The sequence below is a fragment of the Sodiomyces alcalophilus genome, assembly GCF_042370955.1.
Source record: "Sodiomyces alcalophilus JCM 7366 unplaced genomic scaffold ACRALscaffold_1, whole genome shotgun sequence".
NCBI classification, from domain to species: Eukaryota; Fungi; Ascomycota; class Sordariomycetes; order Glomerellales; family Plectosphaerellaceae; genus Sodiomyces; species Sodiomyces alcalophilus.
In genome coordinates, this window is record NW_027263532.1 from 10,408,750 (window position 1) to 10,422,431 (window position 13,682).

Consider the following 13,682-nt stretch of genomic DNA (forward strand, 5'->3'; position numbering starts at 1 on the left):
ATCTATATCTAAAGAAGAGTTATAAAAGATTAATAGCTGCTATGCCTGAAAAAGCGTAAATCCTGTTACTTTAGTTAATAGGTATTCAGTTAATAAGAATAGGGTATATATCTATTTAGAGCGTGTTTATATAGACCTATATAGCCCTATTACACCCGCAACCTATAACCGAAAACGCTGGATCTTATTAATTCAGGACCGATTAACTAGATATATTTGGGTTATTTTACTACCCGATAAATCTAAGGAACTTGTTACTAAGGCCGTTACCGAATGGAAGTTATAAGTGGAAAATATATCTAAAACCACTATTAAAGAAGTGGATACCGATAGGGGAAGCGAATTCGTTAATAATTCGTTCAAGCGTCTATTTATAAGCGCTATACATCATATTAAACCCCCTTATACACACGAACCTCAAGGCTCCATTAAAAGAGCAATAGGGATTATAATCATTAAAATTAGGACTCTGTTATATCATTCAGAGCTACCTGTTTATCTTTAGGGAGAAGCAGCAATAACTATAGGTTATATATATAACCGAACCCCTAATTGAGCTATTAGCTTTAAAACGCCATATGAGTTAAAGAATAATAAAAAGCCTGATATTTGAAATATTAAGCTGTAGGGATCTATAACGTATTATAGGAATACGGACCCTAACCTTAGAAAATTAGGCCCACGAAATTTAGATGGTGCTTTAAGAGGCTTTAATAATTATAACTATAGAATATATAATCCAGATTTAAAAAGAATGATCTGGGTTCGAGATGTGTATGTTATTGAAAATCGGTTTTTAAAGTCTTTAACACAGCGCGAGGAGTTTGATTTAGTTATACCGACAGATCAGACTAAAACTTCCCCTTAAAGCGATCCTATAGAAAATACCTCTATCCAAAAAGAAAATAACTTACGGGCTACCTCTTATTGTAGTAATAGGGCTCTAACCGGGACTATAGATCCTAAAAAAGACCCACTATAAATAGGACTATCAACCTCTTATAAAGGTGATAATAAGGCTATTAAATATTCCAGAAACCCTCTAGATAATCTAGAAGTGGTGCTTCCACCTTTTAATAAAAAGGGAAGCTATAAGGATTTTATCTCTAAGTCCTTAGATCAATTTACAGATCAAAGAAGTAAGGCCTTACTATATTTATCAGAAGATACCCTATTAGGAAGTTTTCAACCGCTTACTATAGAGTCTATACTCTTAACTGCAAACACTATACTTAAACCAGCTACATACAAACAAGCCTTAAAAAGCCCTGAAAAAAACTATTAGATAGAGGCTATAGAAGCTAAGATTCAAGAATTAAACAAAAGAAATACCTGGAATATCATTGATATTAATACACTCCCAGAAAAGGAAAAACGCAGCCTACACGTCTTAGGGGAACGGTGGGTCCATAAAGTTAAATACGATAATACGGGAAAACCTATTAGATATAGGGCCCGTTAAGTTATACAAGGTTTTAATCAGGTACTCGATATAGATTACCTCGAAACCTTTAGTACTACCTATAGACCAGAACGCTATAGGTTAGCCCTTATCCTTAGAGTGCGTCTCGGTTAGCAATTTAAACAACTAGATATTACAAATACGTTCGTATGCGCTAATATAGATATTAAAAATATCTATACTATACAGCCTATTGGTTTTAAAAACCAAAATAAGGCTAATAGTCAAATATACAGGCTTAATAAGGCACTATATAGGTTAAAACAAAGCCCGCGTTTATAGTATTAATACCTTACTAAAATCCTAAATAATTTATAAGTAAAGGTATTACCTATAGATAATGGAATCTTTACGTATTATAAAGATAACGAAAAAGCCTTATTTTTATGTCACGTTAATAATATAATTATAATAAGCCCTGATAAAAAGACTATAAATTAGTTCTATACGGAATTATCTAAGGATATATCCCTTAAAGATTTAGGAACCTTAAGTACGCTTTTAGGCCATTAAATTACTATTAATTCCGAAAGTAAAGTAATTTATATAAGCCAAACGGCCTATACCGCTAGAATATTATAACGGTATAAAAATCAAAGCCTTAAACCAGCTAATACTCCTAGTATTATAAAAATAACTTTGTTTCCTACCCAGGAAACTGCCTATTAAACCAATATAAATCAATATCAACAGGATATAAGAGCACTACTATATTTATCCTTATATACTAGACCCGATCTAGCTTTTATAGTTAATAGATATACAAGATATATAAGTAATCCTTTAAAAGACCATTTTATGGCTTTAAATAGGATCTAGGCTTATTTAAATACCTATCCTAATATTAGTCTTATTTATAATTATAATAAAGACCTTAATATATTCGGTTACTCTGATTCAAGCTGGTCTGATATACCAGAAGACAGAACCTTAATAGGCGGTTATACCTGCTGTATAGGGTTAAATAATCCTATAAGCTGGAATTCACAGAAATAAAAAACTATAGCCTTATTATCTACAGAAGCCGAATACATAGCTTTAATTAAATCCTATAAGGAAGTCGTATATATCTATAACCTATATCAGGACCTTATTACAGGTCTTAGGTTAGATATATCATTATAAACTCCTACCGTTTTACTTAATAACGAAGGAGCAAAGAAAATAACTTAAAATCCCGAATTTCATAAAAGAGTAAAATATATCGATAGGCAATATTATTACTGCCGTTAATTATACTCAGATAGGAAAATTAAACCCGTATATATTAATACGGATTATAATATAGCCGATATATTAACTAAGGGTTTAGCAGCTCTAAAGCATAAAACTCTTAGTGGCTATATAAATTTAGGCACTATAGAAGAACTTCTAACAGAGTATAAAAAGCCTGATTTTACCTTATTAACTGAATTTAAATATTAAGAGTTAATCGATTAATAAAATCAGAGTAATTATGGGTTTTTTTATTCCTAAAAAAGGAATTTTCCTATAAAATTAGTGGGTTTTTACCTATACAGGTTTTTCCTACTATAAATATACTTAGGATATTTTTTCCTAGTATCAGGGTTTTTTACCTAAGTAAATATCACCTTTAATAAGCATAAATTGCTTTTAAACTTCTTATAACGAATAAGAAGAAACTAAGAAAAAGGGAAATAACTTATATACCTCCTATAGCAGCTATCAGGCTGATCTAAGCTAGATAGTCTAGCTTACGAGGGGGTGTTAATATCTGCTATTAATAACTACTTTATAGTTATAGGCAGTGGAATCAGGAGCAAAAAGATATATATCTTTATACTAATTTACCTATCTTAATACCTGATTATTAATATAGGTAATTAGTAATACAGATATACAAAGTACAAGCAGAGACAAAAGTCTATTACGCAATAAAGAATCTACTGCGTAATATATTACGCAATAAAGAGTCTACTGCGTCATATATTATGCAATAAAGAGTCTACTGCGTAATAAGGAAGTAGTCTATTGCATAATAGGCAAAGCTTATTATTACTGCTTTAAGACTAGTCCCTCTATATACTGTTTGTCTATATATATCTGCTTCCTCTTCTTCTTCTTTCACTCCTTTTCTTACACTTCTTTTTATAATTACTGTATTCTACTATCAGTGCTATAGAATATTACTCTATTCGATTCACTCAGCCTTCTATTCCTCAAGCCCCTTTTACTATCTCCTTCTTTAATCTACGGCTTCCAGTTAAGCTTGTAGATTTTATCCAAACTCTTACAGACATAAAGCCGATAGGCCGGCGAGCTAGCCTAGTTTAACTTTATACTAGAATACCGTAAGGGTGCCGATAGCTATACTACCGATACTCTTTTACGAAAAGAATAAGATAAACTAAAGGACTTCTTTAATAAACGGGAATAGGCATAATATATATAGTTAATCCCCGAGACCTTAATCCCCCTAAAGATCCGCCTCCTTTACGAATACCTATAAGTATTTGAAGCCGATAATAAATTATAATAGCTATAGGCCGCCACGGTAAAAAAGGATAACTAGTATCGCTAAGCTATATAAGCCATATCTAAGGGCGATTAATAGTTTCCTCCCTTATTAGGTCTCCGAGCCTAGATCACCGAATACAGGACTACCTTATAAGGACTACTAATATTCTGAGATCGCCTATAGGTGCTAGGAGCTTAAGAAGGGAGTATATTAGGAACACGAGTAATCTAATCTATACACGACTCCACGATTAGAGGCTATCTAGGGCGAGATAATATAATTACTCTTATAGCGAGACGCTTCTTCTAGCCGGGAATAAACTAAGATATACGTAGGTTTATACGTAACTACGATATCTATAACTAGAGCTATACGTGGAGGAACGCTTGACGAGGACTCTTAAAACCGCTCCCGATTCCTGAACGAATAAGGAGTGACCTGCTAATAGACTTTATAACGGATCTGCCCCCCGCTATACTAAAAGTATAGGGTTACTAAGGTTATTAACCCGCACGTTATAGAACTAGATATACCTTCGAACGTATACCCGAGGTTCTATATAGACCTCCTACGATATACGAGCGAAGACCCGCTTCCTAGTTAAATCTTATATAACCCCTAACCCGGACCGATTCGTGACGGTCTAGAAGAAGACGAATAGATAGTAAAGGAAATCCTGTGCGCTAGGAATAAGAAGGTAGGTAGAGGCATGGTAAGGGAGGCGTTAGTAAAGTAGGAAGGATATGCCTAGATGTCTTAGGAACCGACAGAGTCCTTATAAGAATTAACCGCCCTAGACCGCTATAAAGAGAAGTATAGCCCGATTAAAGTTAATAACGGACTACGCGAATATTATAAAAAGAAGAAGGGTTATAGGAAAGGCGGTAAGGATTAAATAAAGGTTAGAATAATAGTAAAACCGTTTATATTAATTAAATCGGGGCGGATAAGCCCCGCCCCTAGCTACCGGGTTTAGGCGTCGAGATTAATATCGTTATATTTATCCTCGTAACCGTTAACGCTTTCGGCGATAACGGGAGACGATATAGATAGCGCGACCTTAGCCTACCTATCCCTTTTTTTCCCTTAAAGGACTTAACGTCCTCCGCCTTAACTATAACCCCTATAATATTCTTAACCACCTATAGGAACCGGTTAAGCTAGCGTAGGCCTTCTATCCCTATAAAGGTAATCATTATACTAGGAACGGGCGTAAGGATAGTAGGAGGCGCTATAATAGGTATAGGTCTACCTGCTATAACGTAGGAGTCCCTGCGGGGAGGGGAGGCAATAGCTTATACCGATAAGCGAGGCTTATTAGCTCCTAAGTCGATAGGCGTTAAGATAGGCTCGTCCTCCTATAAAGTACTAGAAGCCTTTTTTAAGACCCCGGATGCCTTTTAGAAGGCCGAATAAGCCGCTACGAGCGCCTTTATCGCCTTAGGGCTATAAAAGGGGTTATCGTTAACCACCTTCGCCGCCTCTAAGAGTGCTACTAATAGACTAGCTATCCTAGGCGGAGGAGGAAGGTATTTATAACCGCCCTTTAAGTAGTTATAGTATTTAGGGTCGGCTAACCTCGCTCCGGATCCTGACTAGTCGCGATAGCGCTGCCTATCCTGGCCGGAGGTAATTGCTTTTATATAAGTGAAATAAAAGTCCTTACGGGTTCTTTTAGAAGGATATTTTATTCTATAAGCGCGCTTTACGGGGCTTTTAAGCACTATAAAAGTATTGCCTGCGGAACGCTTACCCTTAGCCTTAGCGGCTCGGGCTAGCTAGGCGCGGCGGTCTATAGCCAAGGCAGGAGTAGTGATCTCCTTACTAGCCGGGGCGGGAGTAAATACCTCCTTACTAGTATTATTATTATTATTATTATTAGCCCCCTATATTATATATATAAGTTAGTAAATATCGCGCGAGGCTTATAAGAAGAACGAGAAGATATACCTTAGCGGCCGGAGATAATCCCAGAAACTGAAATATCTTTTAGAGAGAGATAATAGGTTAGAACGATAAAACGGCGTACGAAAGGGTAGTAGGCGATAAAAAACGTACTATTAATAGTAAAGGATGTTATTAAAGAAGAGAAGAAAAATAGAACTATAGAGGTAACGGTGAAGTTAGTATTATTAATAAGCGAGTTATATAGTTAGGGAAGGTACGTATATCGGTTCCTTATATAAAAGGAACGATCCTATAACCCGCCTATAAATAATAATAATACCCTTATATAACACGTTAATTAACTTTATAACTATAAAGAAAGCCCGCCTTAAGTGCCCTTTAACGAATAAAAGAGTTATTTAGGGTAGCAGAGCTGCTAGAGGTCGTTATTTAATCGATAAAGAGACGTTATTTAATTAAATAATAACGCTTTACTAGTATACCGAAAATCGACGGCTTACCGAGGGGAGGAGGGGGGTAATATTACGGGTTAACCCCGAGGAGATAATCCGGTAGAGCACCGGACTTTCCGACTAATTATATTGCGCGTCTAGTGGGTCGCCGTGATATTATATTTAGGTTCTAAGCGCCTATAGAGATTTCTCCTTTTCCTCCTTTTCTCCTTAGCTTTAGATAATTCAATTATTCGGCCTTACTCTATGAATAACTTATGACCAGCCGCTTATACGGGTTAACCCCTTAAAAGTATAGTTCCGGTATAAGGCCGGAACCGCTAATTAGTATATAGACCCGACGCTTAGACCTCGCGCTACCCTTACCATGGATTCGTATAAACCTAGTAAATCCTATACTGCTTTATAGACCTTTTCCTTTCCTTTCCTTAATTCTAGTTAATATAATTATTCGGCCTTATTTAGTGCGATTAATCTATAACTAGCCGCTTATATAGACGTCTAGTTATATAGCTATAACTATATACTATTTATTTTAACTTAGATATTATACTTATAGGTATTATAATTATTACTTATTATAAGTATAATATTAACACTAACTATTAGAATAGTTAGAAAACTATGCTATAAAAGGAAAAAAGCTAAGCTAAGGCTAAGCAGCTAGAACTCTGGTTATATTAAAGGTTATTGCCTAATTAGCCGGCTAGATGTCTTTATTAGTTATATAACCTCCATATCCATAATAGATTATAGCCTAGCGGCCTTATCAGGGAGCTTAGGCATAAGTGCCTAATAACTGCTAATTCTATATAGGACTCTCTAGGGAGACCTCACGTTTTAATAAAGAGACCTTACACGTGACATTTTTATAGGGCCATAACAAAGCCGCTAAGCTCCCTAAGTATCCCATACAATTTATATATACAGCTTAAGTAGATTCCTGTACTTAACATTAACATCTCCATTTTTTAGGAAGAATTTTTAGGTCATTCCCGCCATGCCCACCCACAGGCCAGAGGGGCATATATATATATATATATATATATATATAAAGTAGTTACGACTTCGTATCTAGGTAGTACCATTATTCCTATACCCCTTCCTTCCCTGTACTAGATGCCCTTTTTAGGCGGCTTTTGCCTTAAACTATTACTGACTTAAGGGAATATCGAGTAGTGGTGTAAGACTACCTTAGTATAGTATAACGTATAGTTAGGCGTGTATATAAAAAGAGGTGCGGTACTTAAGCGGCCTTATGGCTTTGCCATGGCCCTATAAAAATATCACGTATAAGGTCTCTCTATAGAAATATAAGGTCTCCCTAGAGGGTCCCTTCTATATACGCTGTTTGTATAACAAATTTTCCCTTGATCCAGCAGATGACTCATATCCACTTCCGGGGCCGGAATAACCTATTCCGTTCCTATTTCGGTCCAGCCTGCGCAATATCTTCTTCCCCTTACGTGTACTCTCACTTTACCCTCCTATCAACACATACCGAACGCTCATTTACCGCCCGCTTTTGACGTTAATCAACAACTTCTTACTCGTCTTCGCGTTTTTCTTGCCGCTCCTCCTGCCTAGCCCTTAGACTGTGCAAAGGGGTTCCCTGCACGGCTACCTTCCTATATCCCATAGTCCCGTCACCGCAGCTTTATGCAGAATTGGCCTACCGACTCGTTAGCACAACCCTGTTCGCCGACCAACCCCCGTGAAAATCTTATCTCCGCCCAAGATGCCGATTGTGACCCGAAGCCTTCCCGGCCTGCCCACCGGCACTACGTCGGTGTCTCCAGCAACGCATCGTCTCAATATCTACCCGATGGGCAACTCGGCTCGTCGATGTATGTCGTCGATGCCGACCAGCTGGACGGACGATTATACGGGCTGAGCGTCAGCATAGGCCACTCCATCGGCTGTCCAAACCCAGTACCTGGTCAACGCATCATTGATTATGAAAAATGTGTGACCCATTCAGCTCTTAAGGATAAGACCTTTGGGGTTAAGGTCGTGAGGCGATCAGAATTCGTTTCCCACGGAATGCAGTTGACAGACTTCCCAAACGGTACGGCACGATGACTTTTCTTAGCCCTGGGAGTACCAGTATTGTTCAGCTAACGGGACTCGTGGCGCTTGGCAACAGAGATTTTGACCCATATCCTGTCACATCTCCGTCCTGATTCCCAGGCATCTGTGGCACTGGTTTCCAAGCGGTTCTACTCTCTTATCACCATGCCACATGTATGGCGGATGGCGTTTATCCGCCACTTTTTGGGACACGAGAGCATGAACTTGCTAAAATCTGAAATCACAGGCGTTGGTCCTCGGCAGCAGGAATACACGGACGTGGTGCGGCCCGAAACCCGATATTTTGCGCGTCTGACGGCCCTGGCAACGTGGCGGAGCGAATACCTGCTTCGCACACGCCTCCTTCGTGGCCTGGTGCGGGGCAAACCGGGTTCAGGGCTAGATTCTGGAAGCGGTGCTCCGACCAGGACCAACAAGAAGCTCAGTGCCGTTCTGACATACAATTCTAAGCTTCCATGGGCTGTAACCAACCTTCATGTCGTCTTTCTCAACGGCAAGAAGCCTTCTCTGGCTGTGCACGGCTCTGCTGACTTGGGTGTCGGCACGATGAGCGATCCAACCCTTGGAAAAGTGGAAAAGTGGGGCTCGGATGACCCCTTCATACTTCAACAGCTCCACGAGGTCTTTCCTAACCTCGAGCCATATGGGGTCGGAGAAGGACCCGCTGCCAGACCCAATGTCATGGACGTCAGTGCTCAGTATGGAAATTTGGCCGGTGAAGGGTTTCCAGGCGGTCGTCCCTACTATCGGCCCATATGCGACAAGCGCGGTCGATATCTGGGCCATGACACCGCCGTTGTGGACACCTGCGCTGATATTCCAAAGATCCCACAGTTGTCCGAAGCCATTTCCAGTGTTTGGATTGCCAAGTCAGCCGTTATTACATTCACAACCCAGTCTATGGTTGGAATGCTGACGGGTTCAACCTTGGGCGTTGTGACCTCGTATGCCCTGGGCTGTGACGCCAGCGGGGGTCTATTTTCTAACGGTGACATGACGGCACGATGGATCCTTAGCCCTGGGGTCCCAATCATCGCCCTTAAAGTCGATGACCAGTACAACCAAAAACGGAAGAGGGCCATGCGGGTCTGGGCAGTGGCCCTCAACGCACTCGGCGAAGTGTTTTATCTCACACAACCACCTGTACCCAAGTTTGATTGCGCCAAGGGGCAAGATATCATCAAGAATGCCTGGCATGCTGGTCGCACTGTCTACTGGGACCTGGTGCGGGATACTCGACGCCGTCCTCGCACCCATGAGACAGACAGCAGTGTGACTAAAGGACTCTACTCGGTTCGACCTGCCGCAGACGCGATGAAACTGAGCAAGGAACAGCGTATCGCAGAAGCTCGTGAGATCGATAAGTTTTTACGTCACAAACCTTCGCATTTCCGAACGTCGTGCGACGGATGGGACATGCGGAGGACGCTCGAAGTGGACTTCGCCAATGATGACGGGGCTGGGGCGGGAGAAATTGTTCTAGTAATTGAATCTGGGTGGGAGAAAGGCCCGGGGCCTAGTGTAACCCGATACACCCGATTATTAACACCGAGGCCCGTGAGCTCCCACACGCCTGCACCACCGGCCACTACGGCACGTTCGCATCTTCCAAACTCCATTTTTGGTGGCGTTGATAGTTTGGCGCCGACGCCAGGAGATACGGTAACTGAAGCTGACAACTTTTCATCCACCCCACAAGGTTTGGCAATCCAGAATCCAGCGGATGGGCTCAGTGACTGGGTGGTTACTACGCTGAGCCTCCTTGGCCATGAGAAGATCGAGCTCACCTCGTCAGCTCTGGATATATCGCTTCATGCGGTTTTGACGCTTTCCGAGGATCCCCTTTGGGACACAGGGAAGATCTTCGCCCCAATTGGCTCAAAGAGCTATACTCCTTCAGCGAGTGTCGGTGGTCCCGCGGAGATACCAGGAAGAAGAGCCCGTATGTGTGCTGTGGGTACCAAAGGTGGCTCTGTTCTGGTCTGGAATGTTAGAGAGCCAAGTCGATCATCTGCACCGCTTGACCCTGTTCGCGTCATTCAAACTACATCACCCGAGATCTCATGCCTGGCTTTGAACGGATTATACCTCGTCCATGGGGGAAGCGATGGGTTGGTTCAGGCCTGGGATCCATTAGCGTCGACGCAAGATCCACTCCGCACTCTCAACGCAAGGCCGTCTGGCAGGGTGCCTCGTTATATGCTTACGATGAACCCGACCCTGCCCGCCGACAATTACCCGGCGGCGAGAGCCATTGCGCTTGATCTAGACCCAACCAATCTCAGAGGCGTCGTGTCATTCGGCGCATTTCTACGGTACTGGGCGTATAGTGCGACGAGATACCCCCCTGGACGCAAACGCCGATTACGCCATTCCGACATTCACGGTCGTCTCCCTGGCCGTCGCCAGGGAGTGAAGGTCACGGGCTTCATTGCGGCCGAAGCTGCCGAGCTTCGACACGAACAAGCCCGTCAAAGCCAGGAGCAGGCCAGGCTACGTAACCGATTTGGGGTCGGCGCCTTGACCGAGGACGAGGCTATTCAGTATGCACAGATGATCTCCGAAGAGGCTTTTAAGATCGACGAGCTTCGACGAACAACTGCTAGTAGCACTGAATCGGCAGCTGATACGAGCTTCGATTCAGCTTTGTTATTTAGCGAGAGCCCTGTGTCAACGATGATACCAGAGCCGAGCGTGACGGGGATTTCCAGCAGTATCTTTAACCGCCCTCCAACAGTGGCAGAAGAGACTCAGTATGACATGCAAGTACAACAGGCACTGCGTCTATCTCTACTAGAAGGTGTCGATGACCATGGTCGGGCGCCTCGCAACATTGGCTCTGGCGACAACGAAGACCCCATTATACATGAAATGACGGCTATGGGGCCGAGTGCCAGGTCGGAATCGACGTCACCTCCTAACAGTCACGTCGTGTCAATGGCAAACATTGGCTCTTCTAGGCGTGAGGCCACGACTTATCCACAGGACGAAGCCGACCTCGCACTAGCGCTTAAGCTAAGCCTCCGGGAATATAAAACCACGGCTAATAACAGGGCCGTTAGAGACAGCATTATTAGGCAAGAGGAGTTTCCGGCCCTTGACTTCCAGGGCAAGGGAAAGGGAAAGGGAAAAGCAAGGATATAAGATTAGCCTAGTATAGCAGATATTTCGGTTGTATTTGCCTTATATTGTAGAGGCCCGTTATTCCAACTGTACTACTTGGTTATTCCGACTAGTTCCAATCAGACCCAATCTTCCTACTGCCTTACCGATTTATATCTTTAATCTACGTCGTCAACCTATATCGTCAATCTACGTCGTTAATCTACGTCGTCAATCTACGTCGTCAATCTACGTTACTATCTGCGGAATAGGAGGCGGCGTGTTTATTATCTCGTCACAGGAATAAGATAGCCGTGGGCGTGGGCGGCGTGGACATAGACGTGGAAGAGGCGTTACTATTACTGCTGCTATTAGCTTCGATCGAACTAATAAACTTATCCATTAATACAACGTAATTAATCCGAGCGATTAAATTAATTAACTTATTAAAAGACCTTAGAGTGGTTTACGATTATAGTTACTATTAGTATTCCGAAGAGTCTATCTAAGTTATATATATAAACTATAGTCGGAATAACTAAGTAGTATAGTCGGAATTACAAGTCTTATATTATAATAAAATAAAACCCTATATACTAAAGTATAGAAAAGATATTATAAAGGCTAGGATAGCTATAATTACTAAGTGTTATATAGGCTAGACGAAAATAAGAATATAACGGGTTATTCTTATAAGCGACTAGTCACGAGTTATTTATAAGGTAAGGCCGAATAATTAAATTATCTAAAGCTAAGAAGAAAAGGAGGAAAAGGAGAAATCTCTATAGGCGCTTACGACCTAAATATACTACCGCGGCGACCCGCTAGGAACACGATATAATTAGTTGGAAGATCGGGTACTCTACCGGATTATCTCCACAGGGTTAACCCGTAATAATTCTGTTCCGGAATAGATATAAGTTATCTTTAATAGGATTAAGGGGAGCGTTTTATAGTAAATTAGAATTATTTTATAGAGTTTATTAAATTAATAGATTTATTACTAATTGTATATACGATATTTATACGATAATTAATCCTTATATACTTATAGATCTTTTAAAGCTATATTCGCCGAGCTACCTATAGCGATAATCTATTATAATAACTACCCTATAACTATTATTAAAATAACGGACTTAGATACTATTTATCCAGATTCTAAAGACCAGGAAGTCTAGTCCTATTAGTACTAAATTGATTTCTGAAATCACGAGGTTTAGCGCTTTCCAAAGCCAGATAATCCGGATCCCAGGCTCGACTATCTAACTAAACCAGCCAGGACTGGCTTTCTAGTTGTATAAGGCTTAAATAGCCCTACCTAAACTATAGTCGACGTAATAGTTAATATAAAGACCTTCTATAATAAAGTATATTAATAATTCAAAAAGAGACGTAAGGAATACGATAAGGCCGAAAAGGGACGTAACGCTTCCTTAATTAGGCCGAAGATATAATTACCCCGAGCCGCTCAAGGGCTCTATTAAAGGGGACTACGCCTAAGACACTATACGCCTCTATAAAGGCCGACTTCGGCCCTTACTTAGCTACTCGAGAATGAGACTGATAGCTTAAATACGAATAATATAAAAGCAGGCCTCCTACTAACCCTTAGAAGGTAGGCGGCTAGCTAATAGAGTAAAAGGACCTACTAGGTTATTATTATAAAGCCGACATCTAAGACTTTAAGGATATATAGATTAATGACTTCTTCTAAGCTTATGCTTAGGATAAGGATCCCTTTCGCCTACTACACCTTATATCTAATTACCTTAATATTTTATAGCCAGGCGACTCTACAGCTAAGCCTCCTATATCCCTGGTAATTCTTTCTAAATGCGGCTTTATGGTTTCGAAGGATCTTTATTAAAAGCTGTGTTTCCTCGGGTAAGAGTATGAGAGGTATAGAGAGTATCCGTGAATTCGGGTCATAAGGCTCTGGGTTTCCTACTAAGAACAAGTACTGAACTCAAAAGTCGTATTATTATTAAGCCTTGGAGGCCTCTCTCAAAGAGACCCTAGGGGCTTAGACCTGACTACTAGGTGGCTACGTATATTAGAAGAGGCTTAACGTATATTAGAAGAGGCTTAACATATATTTAGGATATAAAAGGTAGTTTAGAGTATATAAAGGGGGCAAGAACCTTTATAGTAAGATTACCTTAGTTAATTAAGGTCCTTTAGTTAC

General features: G+C 40.9%; 1 protein-coding gene across 1 annotated transcript; it reads left to right on the forward strand.

Moving 5' to 3' along the window:
- Nucleotides 1–8,146: 8,146 nt before the first annotated feature.
- ACRALDRAFT_1025694 (uncharacterized protein) lies at nt 8,147–11,536 on the forward strand (the record flags this gene model as incomplete). Its single annotated transcript, XM_071014762.1, has 2 exons — nt 8,147–8,369; nt 8,448–11,536. The coding sequence occupies 2 exons, from the start codon at nt 8,147–8,149 to the stop codon at nt 11,534–11,536; spliced, it is 3,312 nt and encodes a 1,103-aa protein (XP_070880275.1).
- Nucleotides 11,537–13,682: the final 2,146 nt, after the last annotated feature.